Here is a 23,260-nt window from a genome sequence, read left to right as displayed (position 1 = left end):
ATGTTAACGTTGAAATTACAGTATATGAAAATGATCAGACAGATCAGGGGAGTGGTCTACACTAAAAATGCAAATTTATCGCATGCATTTGTTTTATTGTATTTATTTCTTTTAATACAAAGGTTTTTGCACCTCGAGCATTCTATACTTTGCAGTTTTGCTTTTAAATACGATGGCATTTTTTTCCATCCAAAGTGTCTATAGCCTTAAGCAGGCTCTAATCTTTCAAAAATATAAACTGAAAAAAAAAAAAAGCTGCACCGCCACCAGGCACTATTGCAGGTTTTTTTTTTTTTTTTTTTTTTAAGGAATTCATTAAAAGTAACTGAAATACAACAAAAACATTACCTATGAAGACAAGTAGATTTAAAAAAAAAAAAAGTATTATCTATAACACAACTAAAATTAAAAAAAGACATTTTCCATCCAACACGACTGAAAGACTAAAAGCACCAGGAACCGATGCGTTGCTTACAATGGCAACCTTTATGAGATGTAAGCGTTATACTTTGTTTCGCTCGTACACGAACGCCTCGACTAGAATATTGTACGTCAGTTATGTGAAATTGACGTTGCGCGCTTGTTGCTTCTGAACTCCCGCTTTCTTTCTATTACGCAAATCGTGTACCACGTACTGACGTACTGGGACGACACCTTTAGTGCAGCGCGCTACTCTGACTACTTGTTGTGCATCATGTTTAGTCACCTTAGCGGCGTGGCTTATTCGTTTCCTGCTTCGTGACTGACTCTTCGTATCGAATCATGCCGCATTCTGATTGGCTGAAGAGCGGTAATGAGATGCGCGGGACCCGCCATGCAGCACTGCGTTTCTGTATCAGCTGCTCACGAGTGCATAAAAAAGAAACAAAGGAACGAATGAATGAAAGTTCCCAACTGCCTGCTCTCTCTTTTCCCAGGGCGACTAAAATTAACACCGGAAAACGCATAACGAACGGCTAAATATCTTTGAAGTCTTCACAAAGAAATAAAAATCTAATGTTAACGTTGAAATTACAGTATATGAAAATGATCAGACAGATCAGGGGAGTGGTCTACACTAAAAATGCAAATTTATCGCATGCATTTGTTTTATTGTATTTATTTCTTTTAATACAAAGGTTTTTGCACCTCGAGCATTCTATACTTTGCAGTTTTGCTTTTAAATACGATGGCATTTTTTTCCATCCAAAGTGTCTATAGCCTTAAGCAGGCTCTAATCTTTCAAAAATATAAACTGAAAAAAAAAAAAAGCTGCACCGCCACCAGGCACTATTGCAGGTTTTTTTTTTTTTTTTTTTTTTAAGGAATTCATTAAAAGTAACTGAAATACAACAAAAACATTACCTATGAAGACAAGTAGATTTAAAAAAAAAAAAAAGTATTATCTATAACACAACTAAAATTAAAAAAAGACATTTTCCATCCAACACGACTGAAAGACTAAAAGCACCAGGAACCGATGCGTTGCTTACAATGGCAACCTTTATGAGATGTAAGCGTTATACTTTGTTTCGCTCGTACACGAACGCCTCGACTAGAATATTGTACGTCAGTTATGTGAAATTGACGTTGCGCGCTTGTTGCTTCTGAACTCCCGCTTTCTTTCTATTACGCAAATCGTGTACCACGTACTGACGTACTGGGACGACACCTTTAGTGCAGCGCGCTACTCTGACTACTTGTTGTGCATCATGTTTAGTCACCTTAGCGGCGTGGCTTATTCGTTTCCTGCTTCGTGACTGACTCTTCGTATCGAATCATGCCGCATTCTGATTGGCTGAAGAGCGGTAATGAGATGCGCGGGACCCGCCATGCAGCACTGCGTTTCTGTATCAGCTGCTCACGAGTGCATAAAAAAGAAACAAAGGAACGAATGAATGAAAGTTCCCAACTGCCTGCTCTCTCTTTTCCCAGGGCGACTAAAATTAACACCGGAAAACGCATAACGAACGGCTAAATATCTTTGAAGTCTTCACAAAGAAATAAAAATCTAATGTTAACGTTGAAATTACAGTATATGAAAATGATCAGACAGATCAGGGGAGTGGTCTACACTAAAAATGCAAATTTATCGCATGCATTTGTTTTATTGTATTTATTTCTTTTAATACAAAGGTTTTTGCACCTCGAGCATTCTATACTTTGCAGTTTTGCTTTTAAATACGATGGCATTTTTTTCCATCCAAAGTGTCTATAGCCTTAAGCAGGCTCTAATCTTTCAAAAATATAAACTGAAAAAAAAAAAAAGCGCACATGTGTTTATTGTAAGGCCCACGAATGACATAAAGTAGATGTTGCATGACGTGAATCGAGTTATTTCCTTTTCCACAGCGTGTGACAGCGCAAACGTCGAGCGAATAGACCGATCTCACCAGGAGTTGCGCGACGCCACCGCTCCCGCGGTGCATTTTGGTATACCTGTAGTTCTCCCCAGTTTTCCGGTCGCGTCAATGCGCATTGTACGCCCAGCGTTTGGAAATTTTCGGGTTAGCACTAAACTTTTAGCCGGGTGTTCACTCGTGGTTTTCAATCGGTGGCTTCACTTGCTGTATGCCACGGTGCTACAATCACAACACCAGGCAAAAACGCCTCGGATATTGCGTCTTCCCGAAGAAAAGCAACATGGCAAAGAAAGGTAAACAGAGCCGGACAGAGCGGCAGGAAAAAATACCTTTTTTCTTCTCCTTTTGTCCCGCGTCTCGGGTTTTACAATGTTGAAAGTTCACCAGCTCGCTTGCATCTTCTCTGTAATTTCTAGCTTTATTAGATTTGTTTCCCGATCTGCTTCAGAATTTATATCCACCTATTGCTAGTCAGCTACAAAGTTTAAGATTACAGGGCACGAGACACAGAGCGTGCCGAAGTATTCCGTACGTTGGAACCTCACTGAGCATTCGCTCCGTAGCGGTCTGTCCGTTGGTCTATTTCAAATGGGATCTCCGCACTGCTTTGCTGAGGCCGTTTTTAACACACTTATTGCTCGATGTAGTTTGGTGGTTATAACTGTTAATGCGCCGACATGTTTCAAGCACAACTGTGCTTCAAAAGATCAAGACAATCACTAAAAAGAGAGCAGCGATTCCCGATATGCATCACTTGAAATAAAACAACTTTTTTCGGAAGCAGTCTTTTTCTTTTTCTTTTTTTCGTACAAAGAGTGAAAACACCACACAATGCAATATAGAAGTGCAACACTTACCGACAGAAATGTAACAAACGAGCCTCACCTATTTTGTGATGGTATTATAGGCTGTGGTTACTGATCAACTCTGCATAGCACCAATCGAGACCGCAGAAAAAAGCTCCCACCGTCGTGAGACTCTTAGTGTTCGGAGCTTGGGCAAACAAACTAAAAGTGAATAGAAACTGTATACACGAAAATCATCTCCACCCCAAGTTTTCAGGTATCTTGCATGGTTGCTTCTTTTTGAAAGATGACAATTGTTACGGCGCGTCAGGCATGGCCTTTCTGTAGGTCTTCTCAGCGCGATTCTGTACCCTGTTGCACAGGCTATCAACCCAGAAGGAAACAACTTTTAGAAAACTATCGCTCACCGAGAAAGTCTATTAAGCGTGTTTCACATGCAGCGGTTTTGGCCCTAGAGCGGCGCGATTTCTGCCGTCGCGGCGCTCTGGCCAGCACCAGCGCTTCAGCGGCACGAGCGCCGCGACGGCAGAAATCACGCCGCTCTAGGGCCAAAATCGCTGCATGTGAAACACGCTTTAAGCTCCTCTTGCTTCATTGTTGATTAAACGTTATGCACAAGACTGAGCGCTACCAAGCTCCGTTTTTCACCAACATATTTGATTCCGTTCCGCGGTACTACACTAAGTCGATGTTCCCTCGAATTTTCTTGTTCCTTGCCATTGAACGAGATGTTCAGTTTCCAAGTTAACTGAGACGTCCGATAAGTCGAAATGCTCGAGTAGTGGCGTCGTTGTCTTTTTTCCGCGGCCGCAGTGGGACCACTACGTGAACGGCAGTGTGCTCACGCGTTAACGAAGACCGAAGAAGCAGACGACGACTACGCAGACGACAAAGCGATTCTAAAGCGATAAGACGGCTGGAACTGCTTTTCTGCGCTTGCTGACCAACTAAGGCATAACAAACAACAAACTCTTAGGCAGTACAGACATGCGGGAGAATCCAAGCTGATACCCGGGCGTTCCAAACGATAATCTACGATCATGTACCCTCCCTATGTAACCGGGAAGGCGGAAAGAGATGACTACAGGTACTACCAAGGTACTACAGCATGGCGGCGGCACCACTTCCGGAATGCGCGCGCCTGCGCACTTCGCTTGGTGACATCGGTCTATTGGTCGCAAGTGAGCACAGGTGCAACGCAGGGTTGCTGTGCACATGAGCCTTTCCCGTTCTCTGCTACGCCCTCCGACGGCTCTGGCCCTCCGCAAAGCCATCCACTTCAGAAGAGCGTTCGCTTCGCTATACAGTGGAAAGAACGGAGGGCTTTGCAGGAGAGGCTTGGTCCTAGCTTTCTTAACCCGCAACTGGCGGCCATAGCTGAGCTCGCTGCTGCTGAGCACGTGCTCGCGGTAGGCTTCCACGACGCTTCCTAACACGCACATTGCGCACCATCAAGACTGTCTTTTTCGGGAGATCAGGAATAATTAAGAACTCATGCCAAGCATGCGCTGTGAGCAGTCACCTCAAATATGGCGTCTATTGAATACCACCTATACTATAATTAAGAGAGCGAAGATATTGTGAGGCTCGAACCGGCATTAGAGTGTTTATCAGATGCGCTTGCTAAGAAAACAAAACTTTCAGCCTTTCCACTCTGGTGACGAAGGAAGACCAGCCAAGCTCTACTATGGCGGGAATGCGCTCGTCACGTGCGTTTCTTCTTCGTCCTCGTCTGTTTTTCGCGCTGTTTCCTACGATGAATTCCCACCAACTCGCCCGACTATCCATTCTTCTATGATGGCTGTGAAAATTGTCGCCATCTATAAGCGACGGCGACAACTAACTGCTTGTCTGGCTGCCGCCGTCACTCATAGATGGCGGTAGCTGACCGGAGTTTTATGTAGTTTTGTGTCGACATTTGTTTGGTACCGGACACGAAACTGGGGAAACTAGCCCTTAACAGCTCCGCTGTAAAAGCGCGATAAGTGGAGAGCAGAAATTGAATTACGTTCCACGAATGTTCGTATCGCAACCAATCCTGGCTCACAGTTTCTACCCCGAGTATCGAAGCTTACGAAACTTCCGATCGTTCGAATCCTTTCAAAATCCCGAGAAATTTCAAAACCTTTCAGAGTCTCCGATTTCGGATCACCGTAAATTTCTCCCGACCGTCCACACAAACAGCACGAGTATATAAAACAAAGCAAAACACACGCACACGCACACACACAGAAAACATGCGACGCAGAGCCCGATAAACTACCAAAAAAGGTTAGTAAAAGAAAGGGATTAATGATCACTCAGGGGAACGGCACTTTGTCTTATGGCGCAACTCATATTTTAGTACCTTCATAATGCATAACGCAGACTGGGCCTTTTTTATTTTTGATTCTAAACTTTTCTTTTTTTTAAGTCTCGTAATTGGCCGAGTTTCCCCGGTGGATTGCGGCGAATGGCTCTCTTCAAGTGCTTTGGGGGAGAAACCTCCAGATTTTGTTAGAGTGCAGAGTCACTGGACAACGGTTGACAGTTCGTACGACGAAATAAAACCGCCGTCTTTGATCCGAGCGACTACAGCAGTCGTAAATCATTCATCCCTTGCCCTTCTGAAACTGCCAATGGCTGCCGCCGTGCGAGGTATAACAAGAAGATGTCCGTGGAAACTGACAGCTTCGGACGAAATATGGCACTGGGTGTGGCTAAATTCGTCCCCAGGGTGTCTATCCTAGTTCCTATTCAGGTTTCCCGACGGGTTTTTCCTGACATTTTTGGCAAACTCTTTCCGTCTGATTCAGAAGGGAAATCTAAACCAAAAATAATGAAGAAAATAAAAAATTAAAAAAACACTGGCGTGTCGTTATTTGTGACCTCCAGCAAACTGAGGTAAATGAAAATAAGTACTTAAAAAAAATACTAACAAGATTGGTGATTCGAGCGTACATTCGGTCAGGTATAATTATGTGCTTATTACTAAAACCAATATTTTCAAAAAAAATTGCAAATGCAGGAGCAAACAAAATTATACGATAAATATTTATTTACAGATTTTCCTCAATTGTCCCTAAAGCTTTTCGGTAAAAAGCCTGACCAACAAAATGTTCCCTGCATTCCCCAACCCTATCAAATCTCCCTAGATTATTCTACCTGAGGTAGCTCCGTAAATTAACCTAGTTTGTAAATAAGTCCTAAATTAATCTGTCTCTAGACAAAGTTTTCCCTAGGCTCCGACTAAGATTTTCACTAAATTAATCCGACTTGATATCAAAGTTCTCCCTAGACTCCCGACTCTCCCAAAATTTTTCCTAAATTATCACGATTGTATCCACGCTTTTCCTAAATTCCCTGACCGCAAATAAATTCCAAAAATTAATCATCTCCCAACGCTCCCAAATTCCTTCCCTAAATTAACGTCCCTCTCTATTAAAGTTGCACCTACATTTTCCTTAAATTAAACCTATTCCGTACCACAGTTTTCCCTAGACTCGGACTCTTTTTAGAACGTTCCTCCCTAAATTGTCCCGACTGTATCAAATTTTCCCCTGGATGCCCCGCTGCTCACGAAGGTTTTCAGAAGCGATCCCGGCTCCGTCCCTTTTCCCCGGCTCTCCCAAAGTCTTCCCTACAACAAAACCTCACTATACCAGGGCCGGCTTGTCTGGGGCGTGCGAGCGCCCGAAACTCGACTTCCCGTGCCACTCGGCTCGTGCGCTAGCTTAGGCGGCGCTTCCTTTCGCACAGCCTCGTGGCGAATTCCACTGGTCGTCTTGGAGCGCACCTATTCCACTGGGCGATCGGGATCAAGACGGGCGTGTACCACTCGTCATTTCAGATCAGCTCGCCACTCTCAGATCTCGATCCGGATCCGAGAAAAGTCGTTCCGCCGATTTCGGCGGATTCGACCGAAAAGCCAGCCTCGGTGCGCACACGTGACTTCCTCTCTCGCCGGGCATCTCGCCTCGAGATTCGGGACCGCGGGAAGGGGATTCCCGGAAAGGTATTTGCCGATCCCGGAGGAGCGGTCACGTTCCACTGGAGATCCGGAGGCGGAGCGACTCCGTTCGGATCGCGTGCTCCGTCTCGGATCTACGGATCCTGGCGAGCTCCACAACGACCAGTGGAATCCGCCGTTAGCTGGGACGCAGGTTCTAGCAAAGCCGGCCCATGGTGTCCTCCCGCTGACAGGTAGGTACCCTGACCACACACCAGCGCCCTGCCAACCACCCGGCGCGTTCTTTGGCCGTCCCCCTTCAGAAATCAAGCGAGCAGGCAACAGAAGAAAAGGGGAGGGATTAAAAGGAAAGTTCACCAACCATTTTCGGATGTGGCGTCCTCCTCACTCGAGGAACCGTGCGCAGACTTACCTGCAAAAATCCAATTTGAAACTAGGTCCATCGTTTCGGTATAGGCATTACAAAATATAGGCTACTCAAATCTGCCGGCCAAATAAAACGCACAACTCAAAAGAAACGACAGATGAAGACGAACACATGCGTATACAGACATACAGATGCTCTCCATCAAAAAGCCTGAAAACTAGACGCGCTCATTTGCCCTGAAAACAATTATAATTGTTTTCTGTCTACACACACAAAAAAAAGGAAAAAACGCATAAACGGTCCGCTCGTTACAGCTGAAATTCGTTACAAGGTATTCATAAAAGTGTACCCATAAAATTTAAATATTTTTGACACATCCGTAATATCGTGCCTGACATGACCCGTATATATACTTTAAGAGAAACCAATTCGGTACCTCGAATACTCCACCAGAAAAAAAAACAAGTATGAAAATGAGCAACCCGAAAAACAAATTACGTAAATGCAATGTGCCGATCCAAAACGCGGTTTGGGCTCGCGGACGACGCTACACTTAGCTCAAGTTGAAGCGAGGGCGAGTTGGTACGGTGACACGTTTGAAAGACACCAGCGCTGTCTCATGTCTTTGTTCATCTGTTCCCTCGTCCTCTGCGCTGTTTTAATTCTCTATCCTTGGAGTACGCAAAGTTTATGCCTATGCTATTAGGGAGTTTCAGAATATCGTTTTCAAAAACAGGCGCGCGCTTCACAGCATGCATCGAAGTGACATCGAGAGCTCCCACACTCCAAGTGGCGTGGCCTGAGAACACGATCGACGAAAACTTTTTTTTATTTCAAAACTCCCTGATGCGGACCCCGTAGATACACATGCTCCGCTATAAACAACTATTTCGCACACAAACTTTTCTTTTATACGTACAGAAAAGCTCGAGCAACCAACGGACTATTTCTTTTATTGAAGCGCAGCTACAGCGGAAGACAGAGTGCGTCGTCCGCTCGCTATACGCCCCCTTTCCACGGACTTCGACGAATTTTTGCAGCCCCAGATGGAAAGGGCCGGGCACTCTATGGCGGGTTCTGCAGCGCGAGCATTCGCTCCGCGTGCCGCGAGCTGCGTTGTCCACACGCTCGGCCAGCGATCCCCATTAATGTTATTCGGAAACGCTGTACATGTGCAACGTGTGCATGTTCCGGCCGCGCGCTCACGCATACCAGGACGTCCGTCGACGCTGTGCCAGTCGTACACTTGACGCACAGATACACTCGTACGCGACAAAAAGTATGAATTACGACAACCCTGCTGTTTTAAAGCGCTTTCACTCAACACACGTGCAAAGCGACCGCCGGGTTTCTAAGAGCTGATTTTCGCGAGAAAAGGGTCACATTACGCTGGACCGACATACGGGTGAAGGTCATAAATTGTATGCCACGCACCACTCATAAAAAAAATAATAAAAAATTATGTGGACATTTTTTTTTAAGAGTTTTGGGTTTTGAAAATGTAGCGAAAACACGATCTTGTGAATCTATCACCCCGTGGCAACGAATACAGATATCGTACCACTAATGATCGAGTCCAAATTTGTGCCCGCAATATCGCAAAATACACGAAACATTGCAACATGCGAAAATAAAATTCATTTGCAGTACAAGCGCTGATTGCTGAGCAACTTGGTATGGTACAAAACATGACATTGTAGCGCTCTGTGGTGTATGTTCTTCCTATGTCCCTGTCTTCAAAGCGCAATCATGTTTTCTAACGTATCATTTGCAGTACGCACTTCTCCTTGTACGACACCAACGTCAGGACGTCACGTGACCTATAGTGACAGTGGAAAATGTGGCTGCCTCCCCCCCCCCCCCCCCCCCCAAAGACAAAGAATATGCCGATCGTTTTCAGCTACGCTAAACGATTTTTTTTTATTACTATATTATATAAGCCCAAAACAAGACGGAAAATTTGAATCGGTACATCAATATGCACCAATCCAGGTTTACCCGCTATATTTAACGGAAAAAATCACGTGCTACATTTTTAATGAACACATTATTTTTACTATATTTTTGTGTTTGTGAAACCGTAGCCACATACAGTGTAAAAAATAAAGTACTATCTTTAACTGCGCGTTGTTTACAAGTGGCTCATAGTAAACAAGCAGTCGACATTTGTGGCGATCCGTACGTACAGTGTCGTCGAGCTGCCGTTCTTGAAAGAAAAGAAATCTATTTTTAACACGTTCGGAAGTCAAGTTTTCCGGCTGTCTTAAAAATAGATTCCTTTCGACAACAGCGCTCCACAAAACTGTTAGCGTCGCGCTACAATGTCGGCGACCCATACTCTCGAAAGAGAAAGCGCAAGCAGTAAGGACGTGACAACTTTTGTCAAAAATTGAGAAGTCCGACTGGTTCGGTGACCCTTCGGATTTTTGCAAAACTTCGACATAGTTGATGAAAATAATCCCTGGAGAAGGGGAACAAGAGGGACAAAGGACAAACATAATTCTCCAAACCATAGCCTCCTCTCCAAACACAGCTTCTCCAGGGATTATTTTCATCATTCTTGTCCAGCTCGCTTGCACCTTTGCATTTAATTGCATTATAACGACATAGTTGAACTTTTCAAACACCGTTGCCCCAAATGCGACACAAATAAGGTTTTCTTTTTTCTTTGGAAGGAGGGATAATTATTGTTTTGCAGGCAACGGTCGTTCTTTGAAGCGCCGGCTGCGTGACGGTGCAAGTTTTAGAAAGCGAATGGCGGCGCACAGCAGCAGAATTAACTGGAAGACTCCATTTTGTTGAGTTTGTGTCTCTGTACTCTGTGTTCGGCTTTCGTTCGTATTGAGGGTCCATTTTGTTCCAGCGGAATAAGCTACGTCCTCCGTGTATACTCCGTGTCACTACTTGTGTGCAGCGCATGAGAAGGCGACGCCAGGCGAAGAGAGAAAGAGCGAGCACAAGGAAGGCGGGAGGGGAGAGGGGGTTAAGGAAGGGAAAGAGGAGAAAGGGAGAGCACTAGGAACGTTTTAGAGAGGAGGTTTCACTCCATCTCCCCAACCTTTCCTGTGCTTGCCCTTTCTCCCCTCACCTGGCGTTGCCTTCGCCTGTGCTGCACGCAACTAGTGACACGGACTATACATTGGCGTTACTTGTAAAAGGAACTGTCAAAAGTTTAGACCGTAAAGCTCGTCTCCGCACGTCGTTCGACAAAGACTTCGATTCGCCAAAAGAGCGTGCGGGATAAACGGCGTTCGACGAAACGAAATGAACCCTGCCACTACTGGTTACGCCCTCTATCGGTAGAGATCAAAATACCGCGGGGAAAAGACAAGATCAAACTGGCAAGTACATGAACTACACAATGTTTACTTCCACGCAAGTTTCGCACAATCAACTGTCCCGTCGCATCGCAGTATTTACAGAGCTTTCAACTGTGTCGTTGAGCCCAGAAGCCGAGACGCCGGTTAATGTTCGAACTGTCGACGCAGAACCGGTGTCCAAGCCAGAGACCACTGATCTCTGACGATTTGCTGGATCGCGGTTCGCCCCTCCGCAAAAGCGGCCCCCGGTCGGTCATCTTACGTCACCCACTCTAGCGTTGTCAAGCCTAGACAGTTACCATGGTTACCATCTGCAGGTCACGTGACAACAGACGCAAAGGTCACGTGACCACAGCCTTGACAACGCTTCAGCGGGTGGCGTAAAATGATCAACCGGTGGCCGCAATCGTGCAATGGGCTCGAAACGGAGATCAGCGATCCTGCAAATCGTCATAGAGGTCATCATCAATGAACGATACACAAGCCAGAGCCAGACACGACAAAGGTAGATAAGGTCCATGGAGGTAAAAACCTTCTGGAGGCGACATGACGCTGTGGAGAGGGACACGCCCCTACCGATGACCAAAACCAAGAGATGCTATTGGACAAAAAGGAGAGCTGACTTGAAACCAACTCCTTTTCGTCCAATAGCGTCTTTTGGTTCTGGTCATCGTTGGGGGCGTATCCTTCTGCACAGCGTCATGTCGCCTCCAGAAGCTTCCCACCTCCATGATAAGGTCGAAGGCAAAGCCAGGGATCCATAAACTAAAGAGACACAATTAAGTGACAGCCAGGCATGACAAAGTAGACAGAATCGAAGACCAAGCCAGAGACAAACACGACAAAGTAGACGGACCCGAAGACCAAGCCAGAGCCCAAGCGAGGGCCATACACCAAAGAAACCCAAGTCAGAGCAAGACACGACGAAGTAGACAAAGTCGAAGACGAAGCCAGAGCCCAAGCCGGGGTCACAAACAGAAAAACCACAAGCCAAAGCCAGACACTAAAAAGCAGACGATGTCGACGGCCAAGCCAGAGCCCAAGACAGGGGTCACAAGTCGAAGAGAGATACCAAAGCCCAGGCACAGCAATGCAGAAAGAACCCGTGTCGAAGCCGGAGCCCAAGCCCGGCCGGAGGTTAAAAATAAACGAGCCAGAGCCAGACACGACAAAGTGGACACAGTCGAAGACGAGGCCGAGGGCGAGCCTAATGACCCTCGTGGGCACGCACCAGACGAGAAGGGGGAGGGAGGGGGGGACGCACTTCCCAGACGTGGGCCAGACAGTCTGGCCGTCAAAGGTAGGTGCGGGGGCACGTTTCGGTGGACAGCCCCGGCCAACCTTCACCCACTTCCTCCTCGCTTTCGGACGGCATTCCCAGCCTTCCCTTCCAGCCGACTGGAGCAATCGGCCAGGCATCCAGCCAGCCAGCGAGCCGCAGCCAACGGCCACAGCCACGACGAGACACGGGTGTCTTGCCCGCTGCCGCGCCGTGTGTGCGTTGTGCCGGTGAACGCGCGGCAGCGGTGCATCGGCCTCTGCAACCCCTTCGCTTTCCCGGACGAGGACCTCCTCCTCACACCGTCTGGGTTCCCTCGCCCTCCTTCCCCCCGGGTTCACGATTATGCAAAAGGCACGCAGACGGGCAGCAGCCCTCGGAACGGACTCCTGCTGCAAACAAACACCCAAAACAAAGCCAGTATAAGGCGGAGAGGGAGAGAAGGCCCGCGCTTTTGGCGTTTTGTTTTGGCCCGTGGTTGCAGGGTTTAACGCACGTTAAGAAAAGGCAGCGGCGGCCCCCCCTTTCTTACTGACTAGTTTGACCACGTGAAGATTTTTTTTTTTTTCGTTTGTTTTTGTTTTCTTTTTTTCTTACCTCCCCACCCCCGTGAGACGACCAAGAGAGGTTCCAGACTGCATCGCTTGGTTACGAGAAGGCAGTGCGTCTGGTTTGCTGGCGGGATCGTGTTCTTGTGGAGGGGAAAACGAACTCGAGACATGCCCGGATGTTGCACCCCCTCCCTTCCTCAACACACACACAGACACACAGTGCGTGGACGCGCAGGAATGCTTTTGACAGCATCCGGGCAAGTCTCGGGTGGCAAACTTCCCACACCTTCAATCACCCGCTCGGGACGAGATATGCGACGCTTCGGCGGCATCCACACAGTGCTGTGTCGCGAACCTGCCTGAGTTCGAGTTCGATCAAGTACGAACTTTCTTTTCGAAGTTCTGAAGTCCGACCACGTGCAGATTTAGAGTGCCTGTAGATTACAGTGTTTCCATCTGATTTCTAGACCGGGTGAGGCGGTGACAAAGGCGCTGATCGCGTGCAAGAGACTCCGCCCGCTTTTCCCCTCGCCAGGTGACAACGCAACGGATGCGCACTTGTTACCAGTCGGAGCAGGAGGCAACCGCCATTACATTGCAAACGATGGCACGAGTTGCTCCCTTTCTTAAATCGGGACTTTCTACGAAAATTCAGAACGAGATGACAGTACTTGGCAGAGGAGGAGTGCATTATTTCACATTAACAAACTCACTGTAGAATCGTCCCCCCCCCCCCCCCCCCCCCCCCCCCTCCGGACCGGACGTTCCGCTGAAAACGAGCCCGAAAAATCGTCACCTGCACACTGGAAGCTCAACCATTCACCGAATATGCACTGAGCACGTCAGTTTCACCGTGTGAAATTTCAAAGCGCAGGTCTCTTCCTAAACAAAAATCGAGCAACAAAAAAAAAAAATCTTACCAGCGTCAAGCTAGGGTGCATTCGCAGACGACACAGTTAGCGACGCTATTTACTCATGGTATGGTGCCTGGATCGCGTCTTCGACTGGTATGTTTAGCGTCCTATCCCGCCCATACATCAAAAGTGGTCCCCAAGTGGCAACAAATGACGTCACAGAAGCCGGAGTGTCATGCTGTTGCCTGTCGCGATCCTGGCGGTTGGCCGTAGAAATGCTGGCGAAAAGCACGAGCGAACGCGAGTGTCGCTGTCATCACTGCGTCCCAGGCGTCAAAGGCGTCCCAACTTCCGGCTGCTCTAGCTTCTGTGAACTGTCACAGTGGAGAGCGACCTGCAGCTGAACAGGCGTCTGCCATATATACCACAACTGCTGGGACGCCGCCAGGGTCGCGACCAGCGACAGCATGACACTTCTATGACGTCATCAGGCGGAAATCGAGGGACCACTTTTTTGGCCGCGGTAAACACACCAGTCGGAGACGCGTTCCAGGCACCATACTCATGGCACCATCTCCCGATAGGCGCAGCGAGCAGACGATGCACTCTGTTGTCTGCTCGCTCTGCGGGTACGGTGTTAAACTAGGTTCTTGACATCTAATTGTGCGCATCGACAGTATTTTTCTGACAGTTTGAAAGAGGCAGAATGAAAATTGAGCAGAACTGGTAAAGTTTATTCCCAAGCTTCCAGTCGTCCACCGCTACATTAGGGAATACACTCCGTGTCACTAGTTTCATGCAGTACAGCTGAAAGCAACGCCGGGCGAGGGGAGAAAGGGCAAGTGCTAGGTAGGCTGGCAAGGAAGAGAGAAACCTCCTCTCTCACCGTTCCTAGTTCTCTCCCTTTCTCCCCTCGCCCTCCACTGCCCTCCTCTCCCGTCCCGCTTTTCTTGTGCTTGCCCTTTCTCTCTTCGCCTGGCGTTGCCTTCGCCTGCGCTGCACGCAACTAGTGACACGGAGTATAGTGCACTTGATCAGTTCAATGCGCACAGAGTAAACGAAATATCTGATGCTAAAGTTGAGGCTTGGACGAGTTGGTTTTTAATTCCGAGATATCTGACATTAAAAAAGAAGTCATACCTGCAGTGACCAGGCACGTAGCCAGGATTTTGTTTGGGGGGGGGGGGAGGAGGGGGGGGGGGGGCGCCCATGACAAAATGCTGTATGAGGGGGAGGGGAGGAGAGGAGGTCCCAGCAAAATGGAAAATTTCGGGGGGGGGGGGAGGGGGGCAAGCCCATGCCCCCCCCCACCCCCCCCCCCCCCCCCCCGGCTACGTGCCTGCCTGAGGAGATACTCAACTCAGATTTATAAATCCTTTCGCCATATCCAAATATCCGCGCGACAAATGACGCACACGGCTTGCCACAATATCACAGCATAACGTCCGCGACTCGGCTTCGAAAATTGTGTTACAATATTGAATGTCGCATCAACAGCCACTCTGAGGTGTGTTTTCCCACAGCACGCCAGTGCACGGCAGCATAGTGAGACACGCAGGAGCACGGTCCAAAAGGGTCGCTTCTCCGCGGTCCTTCGGCGTTTGCTGAGAAGCGCGCTCAACGGAGACAATCCTCTCAAACCACCACCACCTAGGGGAGATGTGTGGCTCTAGGGGGCGGCGTTGTTCAAATACACCTCAAATAACGATGAACTCCGAAAAGCGTCCCGGTACTGTCGGTATTCGACAGGGAGGTGGAATCAACAAATATATTACTCAAAACTACCACGATTTTTTTTTTTTTTTATAAGTTTGCACAGGCCGAGAACAATCCAGTAGTGTGCAAGGCTCGCGTAATGTTGGCGCAGATTCCTGACATGTCGGTAATACATATGTGGCACAATGTTGCAGCGTGACTGTTTGGCGCAACTCACGCAATGCTGAAAACTTCGCAGCCCTGATGAGGGTACAGCGCATGAAGTCAATTAAAATTGTCGGTAAGCCGAACAGCTGCTTTAGCGCACGCCAGCTCGAAGCACGTGGAGCCAAAGCTCGCGCTGCAGAACCCAGGGATCCCGGGTTCAATTCCCACCCCTGCCCGTTTCGATCTGGATGAACATCGTACCGGCTTGCGGTCATGCATCACTACTACGTGGTGCACGTAGCTTTAACAATGAGTGTTTAGTCGCGCAGCAAACGCAATGCGAGCCGCCTTGGCCGCCCGCTTCATCCAGCCAATCCAGATCATGCTTTAGTGGCGCCCTCTCGAGCCGTCGACACGGAGTGCGGCAGCCGTGAGCGCCTCGCTGAGCTCACTACCCCTCCTCTAGATCACGGCTACTCAAGCCACAACTAGGGACGTCATAAAGTAGTTTTTTTTTTTTTTTTTTTTTTTTTTGTAATCTTAATTTGCTTACAACTTTTAAAATAAAGCGGAATTCGAGAAGAAAAAAATAAGTTTCGCTAAATACTACGTTCAGTGAGCTCAGGTTCGGTGCAAATTAAAAACCAGGCAAAAAGTCGTTGCAGGGCCCCTTTAAGGCGGCGGTCTCACGGCCCTAACCATAATACCGGTGGCAGCTGTGCTAACGCTCCTGTTTGCTGTGCAAATATCGCGTCGGTGCGCGTGTTACGTATTTCGATCTTTTTGCAAATAAATCGCCAATTCTTCATTACTCTATTAGCGCAAAATATGATAAGCATGTTTCAAAACGCACAATAACAAAACAAGAAGTGCAAGTTTTGATATTTTCAATGACATACCTATATGCATTCCAAGTTTCTAGACTTGTAATGCCTCCAAGACGCGTTCTTATTTTTGTATTGAATAGATGGACTCGTTTAGTTCAGTGTATACCTGTTTATCTTAATTAGCACACACTTTTTTTAATATTTATTCAAAAAGAGCCTTTTTTTATGCGATTTTGAAGTCTCGTAACTCAGTTTCACATCATAACGCAGCAACATTTAATGGCATGCTCCTGGTAAATATAGGAATTCAGCATGCAAAATATGAGAAGTGCAACGCCACTCGTTTCCTTGTAAACACAAGTTGATTGGGATAAAATTTCAAAGAATTCCCTTAACGCGTTCTTGGTTTTCTCAGACAGCGTTCTGGAATTTGATCTATTCTTTTTTTTAATTGTATGCTAGAGAAACTGAACTGATTCACTGTAAGCGTGTTTTTTTAGTAATGATATTCAGATTTGTTTAAAATAATTTTACATCATGGTACTATTTTCAAGCTCTGCTCCGAAAGCAACAAACCGGTTTCAAAGAAGAGGGCAGCTATTTAAACGATTCTTTAATTAGAGCTTTTATCGTTCTAATTAAAATCACTTTCTACGATTGTAATTTTTTTAAACATACTAATTGTCCTAAATAATAAAAAAAAAAGAACCTATGTTGTAACAGACGACGAGCACTTGCGCCATCTTTTGAAAGGCGGCTGAAATTCGAGGTTGAGAAGTTCAGGCAAAGTGGCGCTGATTCTGTCCTTGACGCAGAGGATTCTTTTTTCAAATATTTCCTCGCGCTACTTCCTCGCTCTTGCAATAAGTCAATTAATCTTGCAAGAAAAAAAAAAAAGAAAAAAACGAGAAGCGCGTCACAAGGGCCACGAGCAAATTCTCGAAAACACCTATAGACGCTTTACACACGCGCCAAATTACAGCCGCCATTGCTGACCTTCTCTTGTCTTACCGAAATGCCGAGCAACTGAAACTGTAGTTGACGATCCTCTACAAAGGCCGATGCTCTAGAAAAGGACACAGTTGAATCTAATGTGGAAATAACCTGGCCTGCTATGGTAATGGTGAAATGAAATAAAGGAAATAAGAGGAAACAAAAACTGAAGGTCAGTTATGGCGGCGTCCATGCACAGCTGCTGCAACGCTGTCAAACCTACTGGCGCGACCACGTGGCTTCATCTATGGTTTTGTTTGCGCGATTACGCGTGCAAAAGATCAACGAGATCCAGCCCCATGCTCGCGCCAGTAGCTTTGACAGCGTTGCACACTAAGTATGAAACAGAGTATAGTGCCTATAAATAATGCAATGCTATTCAATGCTGCTCGTCATGTTCCGACACCACGAAAGGTGCAAATATGGAACGCCATATGATGGTGACGACGAAGGGGAATTTCTTTCCCTTTCCCCCAAGATTTTAACAAACATTTATTTTAAAGTTCCAGCTTTCCAACCGCGCTGGTTCTGTTTTGTTCACCATCGTGCAGGGATTTGAGATTTTCAGTTTTAACGTTATCCTACTCGTATAAAAAAAAAAATGTTGTGTTTATGTTTATACAGTCGGAAGTTAGTCTGCCTCAGTGGGCGTCTGGTGTCTCAGCGGTAGATGAGCAATTTAGCCAGTGCGGTACAACCGCTAACCTAGGGTCTTTAACGTGCACCACACAGTAGTGATACAGGACCTCACGCCGGTACGATGCTCATCCAGATCAAAACGGGCAGGGGCAAGGATTGAACCCAGGATCCTGGGTTGTGCAGCGCGAGCTACTCTACTCGTAGACAACTTACGGAGAGTGTTATGTGCAAACCACAGTGACTGGTCCTCATGGTAAGGCAACAAACAGCGAGTCATCGTGGCTCCAATCTGAGGCTCAGAAAAAAGGTCTTATTAACCCCCATCCCACGAAGTGCCCTATCAAAATATGTGCGAAACCCTCACTAAGTCGTCTTTCTTTGGATTAATTTTTATTCCATTTATTCAAATAAGAACAATGTCAGACGATTAACTTTCATGGTGTTGGTTTATAATGCAACGACTCCAAGCTTCCACTTTGCGCTTTACACCAACCAGGACTCTTGTCCTTTGCAACTAATTATAAGCAGCCAGATCCGACTTGCTAGAAACAGCGTCTCAGCTGAGGCTGTGGGAAAGAAAGCAATGCCAAAGCCAGCGCTCGAGCTGAGCGGGACTCAAGCCGTGTCTCAAGACAGTCGCCCACCCTTTGCACTGCTTTCTTTCACTCAGTCTCAGCTGAGACGCTGTTCTAGCAAGCCGGCCCAGGATCGCAGCTCGTGAAGTTTCCTCGCGCTTCTCTTTCGTTTTTCAGAGCCCCCGCAATGAGTGCTGCGAAATAAAATCGAGCGAGATGCTCAGTGCTGCTCTGCCATGTTCTTCCATGATCAGGCTAGAGAGTAGTTTCCTTGTGGCCTTCACTCTCGCCGAGAAGCAATAGGACTTCTTTAGCCGCGGAAGGGTGCGACCACACAACCATGCCCATTGCCGCCTGAGCCATCCTGAACAACTGTTCCCCGACCACTGCGCTTAAAGATGTGTCTAATTATACTTCCTTGAAATAACTGTAGCGAGCCGATTGAAATAAGTTTCGGCTTACAATAATTAAATGCTTGTCTATACAAACTTGCTTCTTAAGGAGACGACGAGAAACACGTGTTCAGCATAAGTCCCTGAAGGCAGCCGGCCTCACGACCTGTAGCTCTAATTACTCTAGAAACTTATCCAACTCAACCCCGGAGTAAAGAGGACAGTACGGTCGGGAAAAGGTGCCTCTCAGAAGGAATTAGAGCGCTGTAGGAGCGGTAGGGTTAAGGCCCGTTCACACTCTTGCGACCGAGTGCGACCGAGTACGACTGAGAGAGACGAGTTCTCTTAAAACTTGTTAAATGTTTTTAAAATGAGGGAACAAACTGGCATTGTGGCGCCATCTATGCGGTGACCCTGGAACTGCATTTCACAAGAGCGAAGGTTTTGCGGGATTTCCGAGGTCAAATGTGCGTAATACCCATAGAAAGGCTCGTTTATAACATTGACAAACGTTTTTCGAGCCAAGAAAGAAAGGATAATGCGCGAGAAATAAAAAAAAAATATATGCCGGACCGCCGAGTTTACACTGCTTCCCAATAGATGGCACCAGTGTGTTTTCTGGTTTAAGAAGTTGTAAGGAACCTAGGTTTAAGAGGTCGCAAGAGTGTGAACGGGCCTTTACAGCGACCCCTCCAAGCTGCCGCCGCAGGGAGCAACTACTCCCGGCGCAAAGGCCGTAAGAGATCGCGCCTGTTCACTCTAGCCCGGCCGTTGCTCTTCAAACTGCTGAACGAAATAATGTCCACTCACATAGGGGCGCTTGCTTATCTTTTCCTACGTTGCGTTATAGCTAGGTGTGAGTACTTGATCTAATAACCTACCGATGAATCAATTAATGATTTAATCGCGATTAAATTTTTAACCAGTTAATCCGTTAAATTTTGACAAAGGAAAAAGTAAGAATTCAACGCTTTCACCACGCAGACGTGTGCGAGTGCTCCTGTATGAAGGCAAACTTTATGTGAAAATTTGACCTAAAGTAAACTGTAGGGGCGAGGGGCGAGATGTGTGACTCGAAAGAAGTGGAGTAGGTTATATGTGCCCCCAGCCACTTCAGCGCCATGCGATTGTCCGTTCCGAACCATCAAAAAGAATGCAGGGAAGGGTGTTCCACGCGCCGCACGTGCTGGCGTCTGCAGTAGTAATTGTCCTAAAGAAAACGCCTAGAACAAATGGCATCCTGCACGCGCGTTCGTCAACGCTTTAGTTTGCTTATTTACTTCGATGGGACACCACCAATGTCCCTAGACTTTGAACTTTCCACTTGTTTTCGCGCAAACGAAACCATAAATGAAGCCACGCGCCCACGCCAGCAACGGAGTATACATCTTTCCATAACAGCGTGCGAGGGCGCGTTCATTGCTGTGTCTGTGCCATTTGCTTCCAAGGGCCGCTCGAGACACAGGCCTCGTGCACTGGCGCCTTTGACGCTACTTGCCAGACAAACGCAAACACATTGAGGGGCTTCGTGCCTCTAGCCACCACGCAAGACACGTGCCACGAGACGGTGCTCCGCCACCAATTGCATCCAAGGAACGGCCGCTCATTTCAGTGCCGCGCCTCCATTTGCTTCCAAGGGTCGGTCGAGACACGGGCCTCGTGCTCTGGCAAATTTTACGCTACATAAAAAAAAACAAAAAAAAAAAAACGTAAACACATCCAGGGGCTTTAGGCGGATGTAAATCTCCTTGACAAAGGCGTTTTTATTTTTTGGGTCAAGTATCGCCAACCATTGTGGTGGAAACACCCCAGACACGTGCCACGAGCGGCCATTTTCGCTCCAAAGGGCCGTTCAATTCAGCGCTGCGCCGCCATTTGCTTTCAAGGGCCGCACGAGACACGGACCTTGTGCACTGGCGCATTCGGCGCTATACTCGCAAGACAAGCGTAAACAGATTGAGCGGCTTTAGTAGTATGAACACAGCATTAGCTAGAATAAACGGATGTCCACCTGCTTTGATCATGACCACGATCATGAGAAGATCATGGGAGCGGCTTGCACGAGGAGCTGGCACGAGAGGCACTCCGGCGTCTCGTCACTTCGTCACAAAAATGCGTCCGAATTCGACCCGCTCACGCGTTTTTGTTTTCTTTCTTGTGCGTTTCCGAACGACCCGCCTTGAGGCCGTCATTTGAGTGGTAACTTTAGCGCACCACGCGCTAAAAGAACTTTCGAATATTCACTTATACAGTTGCTTTCAATGACGTTCATCAAGTTTATTAAGTCAACCCATACGTTTATTTGCAATAAATAAAAAGAGTCATTCTTTGGAAGCCGCAGGGTCGCTATCCGCAGATACCTTCTGGAAGGAGTGGCTAGGTAACGTCAATAACTTAGCCTGCCGTTGTTTTTCGTTTAATGGAGCCAACCGGCGTTATCACGGAACGGCACCTAAATTTCCCTGTTATATGGAGCGAAGCCTGTAGTCTGTATCAGCGGATTGGTGGATACATTCCTATTGGCTGGCGCGCGCCATAGTTTCAAGGAACACCACCCCACAGAGAAGCCCTGTCGATGACTCAGCGGCCCGGCCGCCGGTAAGAGGGAGAGGGTGGCCGAGCCTTGCAGAGCGGCCGGCCGCTCGAGTTCTACCTGGTTCCCGCTACTATCGTATAGCTCTTGTGAATGGCCTAAAGATTCCGAATGAGCTTCTGCTCGATATTTGCGATTGCGAGGTCCCTCGTGCTGCAAAATAACTGTAGACGGAAACTGCGCGGTGCTCGATGTCGAAACTGGTCACTTCGGATCATGTAAATAAGACATAACAAGTCGGCGTTTTCTACCAGTTACAATGTTCGGCACCACCTTGAATTTACCGTTTCCACTGAGTCAATTCAGCCTGAACCTCCATTAAGTTTATCAGTCTTTAGAGGCTTATGACTATTTTATTTCGCAAATATCATGAAGACAGCGTGCATATACCTTCATGTGGTCTACGGTTCGTTGTCATTTGAAAAGAGAGGACGGTCTACGGTGTTTTGTCATTTGAACGTGAACGTGCAGACGGCCATATAGGAGCGTGAAGACACACTGAACTTTGGATGATCCAGACCGCTTGACGGTTCTGCCGTGTACATGTTGTAAAAATAAAAAATAAATATTACGAAAACACGTGTGCGTGAGTTAATAATAATAATCGCTGTTTCAAGACATACATATGTCTGAGGGGCTGTGGCAAACGAATACAAAAGGAAATTCGGCACAGACACTCAAGATTGCTTACGCGTGGGAATGCGAAAGACATTGTAGTCCCTTTGGTGAAAAGTTTTCGATGTATTTTTTCGACATACGTTCTTTTTGCTGATTCGGTGTGTGACGCGCGGGAGACAGCGCGCTCGTTTTATACACTCATGACGTGGCGCCACCTTTTTCCCGTTGGCTGCGCCGTCACGTGCCCAATGACGCACGCACTTGGCCACACCTTTCGTCAGCCAGGACCGAGGAGCCGCCGTGGAGTCGGGGAAGCGTGCCCGTCTCGCCCCCCAGAGACCCGGGTTCGATTTCCATCCAGACCGAAATGTACTGAAGTTTCTTTCCAAGGTAGCAAATTCGGCGGAGTAAAACGAGAGGGCACGCGCCCGATTCCGCTAGCAGATGACAAACCGCGATGTTGCCGTCCTCCATCGTTGAGCTGTACCGGCCGGCTATCAGCCGAACATCGAAATCCGTCTCGTGGCTGCCGTTGTAAAGTGGTTCGCGTTCTTAGAATATTTATGGCTACTCCAAAATCGGCCTATAGTGTTCTGTTGTTTTATTTCAGTAAATGATCAACTAGCGTATCTTTGTTCCGTCACTTCATTAGCAGTGGTATTAGCCGGCAGTACTACCCTCGACTACTGCGTGAATTGCGGCAGGAGAGCACGTTTTTATGTATTATTCCAGACTTCCCCCGCTTGTCGCTAAAAGCCTACAACAGCACGAACTTCTACAGGAAAAAAAGCTACAGCAACCGGATTTACTTTTCGCCGGAGAATGGCCACTCTGACAAAGTTCTCCCATTTCTTTTTATTTGCACGCAGGTAATGAGAGCAACTAGACCCTCGCGCATTTCATTACACGGTAACTTGCATATCAAAATCCGCTCACCTGCGCATGAAATTTCCAAAATAATGCGATTTTAAAGAGAGTTTGAACGTCAGCCGGATGTTAGGTACAGCGCCCTCAGCGGAGCAGACGACGCGCGGGGCGAGAGGGGGAGGGCATTTTTTCTCTCTCCACTCCTCCTCCCTGCTCATTTTGCTCATTTTTTTTTTAGAGTTTAATTTACAATTAGGATAAAGAAGGCCGATCTGTAATGGTCCCGAGCATGGTATGCGTGCCTATCGCGCTAAGTCAGGCGCTCCCCCAAGGTCAGTCGCTGCTCGTGGCACTCCGGTGCAAAGCGGTGAAGCTTGAAGCGCGCTGGCGAGAGGCTGTGAAAGTTGACGCGAGCGGCTCAAGTG

The 23,260-nt window shown here is 47.4% G+C and overlaps 1 protein-coding gene across 2 annotated transcripts in view; it reads right to left on the bottom strand.

The window, feature by feature from the left end:
* The window catches only part of LOC8052689 (transcriptional activator protein Pur-beta), a 102,243-nt gene that overhangs the window by 62,292 nt on the left and 16,691 nt on the right, over positions 1 to 23,260 (bottom strand). The window contains exon 2 of one of the 2 annotated variants that reach the window (XM_029972872.4): positions 7,459 to 7,509. The exons of the other annotated variant lie outside the window; for it this stretch is intronic. Coding sequence (XP_029828732.1) covers positions 7,459 to 7,509 — 51 coding nt within the window. The remainder of the gene's footprint in view (positions 1 to 7,458; positions 7,510 to 23,260) is intronic. 2 annotated transcript variants of the gene reach the window in all.

This window comes from Ixodes scapularis, unplaced genomic scaffold, assembly GCF_016920785.2.
Source record: "Ixodes scapularis isolate PalLabHiFi unplaced genomic scaffold, ASM1692078v2 ptg000058l_1__unscaffolded, whole genome shotgun sequence".
NCBI classification, from domain to species: Eukaryota; Metazoa; Arthropoda; class Arachnida; order Ixodida; family Ixodidae; genus Ixodes; species Ixodes scapularis.
Note: the sequence above shows the minus strand (reverse complement) of the source record. Positions and strands in the feature narration are given on the sequence as shown.